Below are 9,932 nucleotides of genomic sequence, written 5' to 3'. Positions count from 1 at the left end.
ACTCTAAATGTGTTGTGCCAGGAAACGCTGTATGATCCCTAGAAGAGAAACGCATTAATCGAGCCAGAAGTAACCCCTTGCCTTGCCTTGGACAACACTGCAATCTGCCTGGCACGGCTGGCCATGCGTTAAGGGCCTTGCTCGACGGTTCTCCATAGTCCAGGCCGCTTATCCCCTCAGGACACGCTAAAGCGCGAGCAAACCCCGGGGTCGCCCTGTTCCTCAGGCTTCTGGAAGCCGCCGGGGTCTGCACAAGATTTCCCGCCTCAGCTAACGGTCGGCTCACGCGCCTGAGGGGAAGGGTGGGGCGCGCGCTGGCGGGGGCGGGGCCTCCGCCGGCGGCGCGTCGGGTTCGAACGGCCGTGCGGGAAGGAGCGGCGCGGCATGGCGGCCCCGGCGGCTCTGCTCCGCCACTGCCCGCTGCTGCTGCCTCAGGACCGGGAGGGGACGGCCTACGAGGGCTTCGTCACCGCGCAGGTACCGGGAGCGGCGGGCGGTACTGGGCGTCAGCCTCTTCCCCTCGTTCCCCACTCCACCCCGGCCGGGTTTGGCGGGCGGGGCGGGGAGGAGCGGAGCCGCCGGGTTTGTGAAGCAGAAAATGGCGGCGGGGGGGCCGTAGCGGGGCCTCTCCTCTTGCGGTGGCTGCCTGCACCTGGTCCCCTGCGGTGTCGGGGGGAAATAGGGGGTTTTTTTGCGGCGCCGCCTCGCTGAGGGCGAGTGGGCTGGATTTGCGCTGGGGAACGTTTCCATTCGGTGTGCCTGTGGCCTAGGGTTAAAGGTTGAAGCGAATGACCAGTGGTGGGTATTTTCCTGTCACTGTGTTTGCGAGGTTTCACCTCCATCCTCTCCCTGGGGATGTGGTAAGCTGCAGCGCAGGGAGAAGAGCAGCACCCGCGGTGGCGTGGGAGCGAGCGCTCTGAGGCCGCCTTTGCCCTCAGAGGTGCCATGCACTGGTGCCACAGCTCGTGAAAATGTCACACGTGCCTGCACGCAGAGCATAGAGACAGCTCCTAACAGGTGTATTTTAATTTAGAAACGGCTTGCGATTGTCTTCCTATAAAAATAAGTAAAAGTCAAAAGACGCAGGCTGCGTCACACCTGCATTTTCAAAAATCGTAGTTTTGCAGTCAAAACTCAGGAAAGTTTTTGGTGACTCTGTTGTTCGACTTTCAGAAGACATTTGCAAGTGTGTGTTTATATTTGCATTCCTTTAACAGCTGCAGCTTTTGAAATGCTCTCTGTGTTAGAATGCGTCCTGGAGTTAACGGGAAGGATAAGATGCGAGTGTGGGTGTCTGGTCTCAGATGTGATTTTTGGGTTAGGGCTAAGGCCATAATGTAGTAAAGTCTGAGGTTATGTGCTTAATTTAAGCGTACAGTAGATGTCAGCTTTGGAGGAGTTTGGAAGCAACTGATGTGCTAATGGGCTATATCCAGCTCTGAAACGGGTATCTTGTTTTTGCTTGTGAACATCACAGAAACAGGGAGGTTGGAAGGGACCTCTGGAGGCCCTCTAGCAGGGTCAGCTGGAGCAGGCTGCTCAGGACCATGTCCAGTTTTGAATATCTCTGAGTACGAAGACTGTGCAACCTCTCAGGCAGCCTGTTGCAATGTTTGATTACCCTCGCTCTTTGAGATTTTTTTTTTTCATTGCATGTAGGTGAAACTTCCTGTATTTCAACTTGTACCAGATGCCTCTCATCCTGTCAGTGTGTGTCACTCAGAGCCTGACTAGACTTTCTTTAGTCCTCCTCCATCAGGTATTTGTACACGCTGGCAAGATCGCCCCTGAGCCTTCTTTTCTTTGGGCTAACCAGTCCCAGCTCCCTCAGTCTCTCCTCTTGTGAGAGAGATTTCAAGCTCTTAATCACCTTCATAGCTCTTCACTGGACAAACTCCAGTATGTCCATGCCTTTCTTGTACTGGTGACCCAGCACTCAGGTGTGCATCACCAGTGCTGACCAGAGGGGAAGGATCACCCCCCTTGACCTGTTGGAAATGTTCTGCCTAATCCAGCACACAATGTGTTTAGCCACCTTTGCTGCAAGGGTGTGGTGCTGGCTCAGGGTCAGCTTCATGTCCACGAGGACCACCTGGTCCTTTTCTGCAAAGTTGCTGTCTAGCTGGTCAGCCACCAGCATGTGCTGGTGCATGGCGTGAATCCTGTCCCAGTACAAGACTTTGCACTTTCCTTTCTTAAGTTCATGAGCTCCTTTCCTCAGCCCGTTGAGGTTCCCGTGAACAGTAGCACAATCACATGGTCTATCAACCACTCTTCCCGGATTTGTATCCTCTGCCAACTTGCTGAGCAAGGGCACATCCTGTCCCATCATCCAGGTCACTAATGAAGGTGAAATAGTGTTGGCCCCAGGACTGACCCCTGGTGTGCACCATTATTCAGGGGCTTCCTGCTGGACTGCTTCCTGCTGGACTTCGTCCTGCTGACCACAACCCCTTGAGCACAGCAGTTCTGCAGATTTTCAGTCCACCTTGCTGTCATCTTGTCTAGTTCATCTTCTTCAGTTTGTCTATGAGGATCTTATGGGAAACATCAAAAGCCATTCTGAAACTGAGATAAAGCATCCACTGTATCGGTCATCTAATCAGAGGACGAAATCTGGTTTTGTTCTTAAATTCCTGATGAAGAACTCTCAGAATTTGCAGACAGAATTCAAGGTATGCCGAGCTGGAACAGAGTCTGTAATAAAAGTTTTGAGGTGAGTTAACTGCCCTCTTTGCTTCAGGGAGGAGTTAAACTTACTCGCAAACCTTCTTTATTTCAGTTTTATTTTGGTCATCCCATAAGACAGTATAAGGAGGATCACGAATAGGAACAATTACTGAAAATACAAGTAGGTGGCATTTAGGAACTGCCCCATATGCGTTGCACTAACAGGTTTACATTCATGTACTTGGGACTGGTTTTGTTTACAGTTTCTAAAACCTTGCTGAAATGTGTTGTGGATCAGTGCCCAAGTTCCTTCTTAGTGTGGTACCTTTATGATAAGAGTCTTCTTTGACTTCTGCTTGACTTGGAGACAGGCTTTCATGTACTTCAGCATGGCTTGGATTAAATTATATTTCTTGGTTTTGTCCAGATTTGGATAATGTTTATTTTCTTCTAAAAGGTGTTATCTTTGCTTTGTGAAATATGATGCACTGAACAATTTTTACTGAATACTGTGAGTTAGAGGTCAAGAGTATTTAAACTTCAGAATTAAAATCAGCGTTATTTCTAGGTGTCATTCATGCTGCTTTTTTTTCCTAAATAAAGAAAATCTGAATAATATTCCTGAAAGTCAGATAATACAAACTTTCTTTCTTAGTAGCTGATCTTATGGGCAATACTTCCCAAAAGTGTCTAACTATTTTTCTTTGCTGACCTTCCTATTAACTAAATGTTTATTTTTAAGGGTAGAGACTTCCATATCAGGATACGGTTACCAATGGATTTTCAACTGAAAAATGCAAGGTAAGATAGCAAATGAAAGCAATTTACAAGTGTACATAACAGAAGCTTGTTTTGATAAAAGCAATGATGGATATGCATATGAATTATTTTTTCCAATATCAGTGTTGGTAATTAATTCTTACTGGTTTCAACTTAACCTTGCAACAAAATTGTACAGCATCACTGTTTTATAAACACTGGCAATAAACATTGCCTATATCAAAATATTTTGTTCTTAAATAACTTTGAAACTTGTTGTAGTTAATAATTGGTTGTACTTATATATAAATCAATGTACTTGGAAAAAAATGTTCGTTTAATTCAGATTATTTATATGTCACCATTTGGGAAAAAGAAAATTCAGTGCAAGTTTGTAATTTTTAAGTAATGATATACATGAAGTTAAAGTTATGCTAACCATGATTTTCTCTTTCCTGTTAATACGCATTAATTTGTGTTACCCAACTTTTCTTTAAAAGCTCTGTTCTTATTGCTGTGAGTATTTATACGAATTAGTCTTCAACATTGTGTTCCATACTTCTGCCTTGGCCAGCCTGCTCTGAACTGCGAACAGATGTGGTATTAGACAGCTTTATTACATTTTGGGTCAGAGACTTAAAACCACATTTTAGGTAACTTTGACATTTTCAAGATATCATTTTTAAATATTGGTGTATTTTATGAAGTCATATTAGCTTGCAAGAATTATGTTGTTGTTTACAGCGAAGAACAGAGGCTTTTGTAGGTAAATGCTTAATTTTTAATGGTCTTCGGGATAGTGACATTTGAAAGTTTTAAATAACTGAATATGAAAACGCAAAGAAATCTTGAAGTATTGTTTACTTCCTTTGTTTTTTTGAAGAAAAAACTTTTATGTTGTTGTGTAGCAGACTTTCTGATCTCTTCTAAAAACTGAATTTATAGTTTATACAAATTATTATTAAATTATAATACTGTGAATTTATAATTTGTACAAAATACTGTTTATCTAGGATAGAGTGTAGCTGGCACCTAAAGAAGATACTGCATGGATATCGGCATATTTTAAAGCAGGTATACAACTTTTAAAACCATTTCTGTTAAATGTATGCTTATAGCTCTGTGGCCCTCAGCACAGGAACGACATGGACCTGTTGGAGTGAGTCCAGAAGAGGCCATGAAGAGCCCCTCTGCTGTGAGGACAGGCTGAGAGAGTTGGGATTTTCGGCCTGGAGAAGGCTCCGGGGAGACCTTATAGCAGTTTTCCAGTACTTAAAGGGGAATTACAGGACTCTTACAGAGGAATTACAGAGGAATTACATTACTCTTTATCAGGGAGCGTAGCGATGGGGCAAGGGGCAACTGTTTTAAACTAAAAGAGGGTAGAATTAGACTAGAGAAAAGGAAGAAGTTTTTTACGATGAGGGTGGTGAAAGAATCACTGGCCCAGGTTGCCCAGAGAGGTGGTAGATGCCCCATCCCCAGGCTGGATGGGCCTCTGAGCAACCTGATCTAGTTGAGGTGTCCCTGCTCATTGCAGGGAGGTTGGACTAGATGACCTTTAAGGGTCCCTTCCAACCCAAACTACTCTGTGATTCTGTGATGGTAATTCAGAAAGGCTTACACTCACACGCCTATTCTAAAAGCATTAAAGAACACTCATTGTGTAGCCAAGATTTATTTTGAAATGCTTGAGGATTTGCGTGTCAACCTAAAGAGAAATAGACAGAATTTGGTAAATATTTATTTTTATTTAAGCTTGATATTGAACAATTTTAATAAATGTCTGCTGACATTTTACTGGAATTTTTCTTTAATGTCTCTTTAATCTCTCAGTTAAAAACAGATTTTGTTTTTCCCTTTTTATATATTTATTTTTTTACAAACTGTTCATAGTACAATGAAGAGAATTAATATTAACTATTGATAGATGTAGGTCATTCTGTATTGTAGACAGTCAAGGAATCTAAGTTAAACCTCCCTATCCAGAAGAAACTTTGGAGCAAGGATACAACAGCCCTGGAGTCATGAAGAATGTTTTGTTTCAAAGAACACATCTTTGCCACCTGTGCTTTTTGAGACACTGTATCTGGATGTGCAGGGCAAGGGCTGTGACTAGGGAGTGACCAAAGATACAGAGCCAAGGAAACTGAAGTGTAAACGTGTACCACACCTGAAGATAGACAGGGATCCTTAATCATGGTCAGCATCTAAAAGCAGACAGGTCTGCAGAGTTCTTAAAATGTAACCAACTATAAAACATTTTTGAGTCATTCTGAAGCTTCTGTTCTCATCGTCGAAGATGAAAGTCTTCATCAATGTCTTCACAAATACATAAAGTGTAAAGTCTTCATAAACTATATAAACATGTAATGTGACATGATGTGACAAAGTTGGTGGTTAGTTTTCAGTAAAGTTCCCCTCGCTCTGTGAGGTTTGTTCTTGAATTGAAGTATTTAAACATGTGGTATACGGTTGTGGTTTTTATGTTAATTGCTTTGACAATACTAGAAAAAACTAGACTGAAATTGTTTACCACGGAAAGTTATGAGTTGAAGAAAACAAACTAATACTGTGTTCCCTCCAGAGGTTGCACAGCTGTCCAGATCTTGTCAGTTTTATGGTGGAGCTGAAAACTGTTTTGGTAAGTGACAACATGTATGTGTGGTAGAGGGATGTACTTAGAGCTTTGGTTTTCACTTTCGATTTGTTACAGTTTACTGTTTGGTAGATGGATTTATTTGTTTGTTTTAAGAAGAGGTGACTTTGTATGTATGCTGTTCATGTAATATTTGTATAAATATCCTTTAGGGTTTTAAGTGACTGTACTCTTTGGAAATTGGAATGTTATCGAAAAATTAAAATCCCAGCAAGGGATTTCAGTATAGAGCCATCCTCTTTCCAATGATTTTCTTGGAATTCCTGGTATTATCCAGATGGTGAAGAAGGCCTATAATCATACAAAGGATTGTGAAAGGTGCTTTTATCTGTGTGACAACTTGACCAGTAAATGCTTGCTTGTTTGTTTTAGTTCAGATACTGCTGTTTGTTTGGAGGTTTTTAAAGTGTTTTGTAATCTGTGATTGAAAAGTAGCAAAGTCTCCAGTTAACAACGCAAAACTGACAATTTCTTGTCTGTTGATAAAACATTATTCTATAAGCCTCCTTGGCAAAGAATACTTGTGTACAATTTATTTGACTTAGAAATAAACCAGAGTAAGTATTCTTCAAAACAACAGAAATACCCTCCTGGTATTACACAACTGCTCTGTGTTGGGAATGCCTTGCCTCAGTGTTGGTTCAGTCCCTGACAAACTAGATTACGCTAAACCAGGCAAAAGCGCTTGGAATGGGACTGAATAAGAATGTCTTCGCATGGCTATTTTGGAATATTTCACAATAGTAATTCCAGTCTATTTGCCTGGATGTACAAGCACTCAGGACATGAGAATGCAATGAAAGTATAATTCATTCAAAATAGTAAAATAGTGATCCTCAGTGAAGACAGTAAAAACAACAGAAGACACTGTGGGACAACTGGGCAGAAATGATTGTTATACTGATTTAATTATTAAATCTATTTATTATTTATTTAATTTAATTTTAATTTTTAAAATTATTAATAATTTTATTATAAATTTAATTTTAATTTTTTTGTCAGTACTCTCTGGACTCCTATGATGTTAAAACTGAGAAATGGATTTTTTTTTTTGATTGCCATATAAAGTTGTATATAGCTACTTAAAAATAATATGGGGGATTTTATAGATGTGTCTTCTTTAGTGGCTGTGGAGCCCAGGAGACAGCTGTGTGCTTAATAGAACCTTCTTTTGAAAGATGCTTTTAGTCAAGATGCTTGACTTCAAATTTATTAGCTGAAAAAGAGGCACTTTTGATATTTGCATCTGAAGACTATCTTGTCAACATCTGTGGGGTTTTTTTTAAATTGCAGATGTTTTCATTACCAGTATCTGAAGTAATTTACCAAACAGCTTCTTTATCTGCTTTAGCTGGAGGCTATAACAAAACAAATGCAGTGTACAGTTAATTTTACATAAGCTTAATATTTTTGAATGAATTGCAAAAATCACATGACTAAATAGATGCAAAAATATTGAAATCTCTCTTAATGATGTTTCTAATGTTCTTTTAAATAGGAAATTGCTTTAAAAAATACACAAGACCTGCATGTACCACGGCCGCCAGAATACTACTCCTGTCTTGTCAGAGATCTAGAAATACTGGGATGGAATAAGTATGTTTGTTTTATTTCTTAATAGACATTACTTTTAGAATATATGTTCTTTTGTATTTGTGAGTTGAACATATCAAATGTTCTGTTAATTTATCCTGTTCAGAAACTGGTTTTGCTTTAAAAACTCCGCTGCTTTGTTTTTAATTTAAAAAAAACCACACAAAAAACCCAACAAACCTATATCAGCTGAAGGTATATTTTCAGTCTCAAATAACTGAGCTGAAAGGTGACATGCTACTACTAAGAAATCAATTCTTCTTTGACCTATAAACTATTGGCACAGTAAACATATTAAATACAATTTTTATAGGTCTCTTTTTTTTCTTCCTTCTTTTCCCTACTTTGTACAGCTTTTTTTGACTATTCCCATATGCCATGGTTGATCATCTTGTACCTTTATGCTTTCATAAATACAGTTCATACATTTTTTAGAGCTAGAATAATTATTTTTGAAGAACAGTTCTATCTTGTTCTCCAGAGCACAAAGATCTCCTTAGACAAAGGAATAACATAGTTAATCCACAGAAAGGTGAATCTACAAAAAAAGTCTGTGAGCAGAGGGGAGAATTTGCAAGGCTGTAAATCCAGAACTTCAAAACAGCCAGCTCTTTGTGACACCTGCAGAGAGAAACTTACATATATTTTTTGCTACCTAGATGGGCTCAAACAGAGATGAGGGCTGTTGAAAAGCATTCCTTAGTCTCCAAAAACTCTGCAAGCAGACCATGTTTGGGGGAGCAAGGGGGCATTTCCAAGTGAGAGAAATGTTGGTTACTGCAGAAGGAGAGTATAAACTGTGTTACCCGGATGGAGGCTCGGTGCACCCAAAAAACATGGTTTCATGTATATGCTGTACTATAAATTGAGTATCTGTGGAACAAGAAGCGACAGCTCAGGTCGTCTTCTGAGGGAAGAATACTAGAAGTCAATCTTTTCACCCCAACTTAAATGGCTGGTTGAATACCATGGGAAAGTGTGTCACACTATGAAAGGATATTTGATTTTGTTGAGGAACGAAATGTACACATAGCTGCCTCTGGATGCCTTCTCATTAGTGTCTTAAATGAGTGCAAACAGATTATATTATTCACAGTCCCATATACTCTCAGATGACCTCATGGAACAAATTTAATTTCATCATCCTACAGAGGAAGACAAGGTTATTCTTCTCATACCTCGTGTAGAAACCTGAAGGAAGACACAGTTGGGATCAAGTGCTTAAGGTCCATGTGGAAATTTTTCAGGAGTCTGCAAAGCTTCCTGTTTTGCAGGCTGTTACTTGAAAGGCTTTAACTGCTATCAGCTGGCAGGTTCTCTGATACTGAGTCTTTTATTCCTCCAGCAGAGAGCCTGGAATGGACTAATTTCTGTCCTTTCCCCTGGAACCTCCAGGAGACCTCTATGGGGTTGAAGAAGGTAGTTCTAGGGAGGCATTAAGGAAATATATTTGAAAGTATCTTTCACGATGTGCAATTAATCTCACAGTGCCTTCTTTAAGGCGTTAAAATGAATGATTGTGTAGGATGTTGAAGAGTTTTGAATGAGAATGTACTTTTAGTTTCAGTAAAATGAAAGCTAAAAGGTCTACACTTGTGGTTTTCAACAAGACCAATCTACTTTTACCTTAGTCTTGGATGGATTGTAAGTTAACTTTAACTAGTGTTTATTTTGCTAAATGAGATACAGAGGCCTTGGGTTTAAGAATAGCTTTGAGTTTTCTCACCTGATTTGTATATAAATAAATAACATGTGACTAACATTAAGTAGGAATCTGCTTTGAAGGCCCACTTTTATTTAAAGATTTAAAACATCCTTGTTAAATCAGCTGTAGTTTTTTCAGTGATTTCCATTACTAAGTATGTAGTTGTGCCAGCTGATGACATACTCTATTCAAATTTCTCGCTCAGGTCAGAGAGTATTAGTTAAAATTTCCTAAACACATGCAAAATAAATTTGAATCATGCCTACTCTCCCAAAATGAAAAAAAACCACAACCCCAGACCCTTAAAAGCCCGCACCAGCAAAACGGACACTGTCATAAAATAAATATACTTTAAAGATATAAATTTGTAAAATATAATATATTTATAATTGGATATATAAATACAGTATATAGCTAAGTATACTAAAAATACACTTTCAAAATACAATTCAGTAGCTTATCTCAAAAATGGTATTTCTTCTTACTTGCTGTACATAGGAAACATCCAGTGGTTTATTATTAAAAAGCACATCAGTGTTTTATCAG

General features: G+C 39.8%; 1 protein-coding gene across 1 annotated transcript in view; it reads left to right on the top strand.

Annotated features, from left to right (window-relative positions):
- The first annotated feature begins 328 nt into the window (after nt 1-328).
- Nucleotides 329-9,932, top strand: part of FANCL (FA complementation group L) — a 29,697-nt gene continuing 20,093 nt past the window's right edge. Inside the window, exons 1-5 of the mRNA XM_063331178.1 lie at nt 329-477; nt 3,413-3,471; nt 4,443-4,503; nt 6,017-6,073; nt 7,587-7,684. Of these exons, the coding sequence (XP_063187248.1) occupies nt 385-477; nt 3,413-3,471; nt 4,443-4,503; nt 6,017-6,073; nt 7,587-7,684 (368 nt within the window). The 5' untranslated portion in view covers nt 329-384. The remainder of the gene's footprint in view (nt 478-3,412; nt 3,472-4,442; nt 4,504-6,016; nt 6,074-7,586; nt 7,685-9,932) is intronic.

This window comes from Chroicocephalus ridibundus, chromosome 3, assembly GCF_963924245.1.
Source record: "Chroicocephalus ridibundus chromosome 3, bChrRid1.1, whole genome shotgun sequence".
Lineage (NCBI taxonomy): Eukaryota > Metazoa > Chordata > Aves > Charadriiformes > Laridae > Chroicocephalus > Chroicocephalus ridibundus.
Note: the sequence above shows the minus strand (reverse complement) of the source record. Positions and strands in the feature narration are given on the sequence as shown.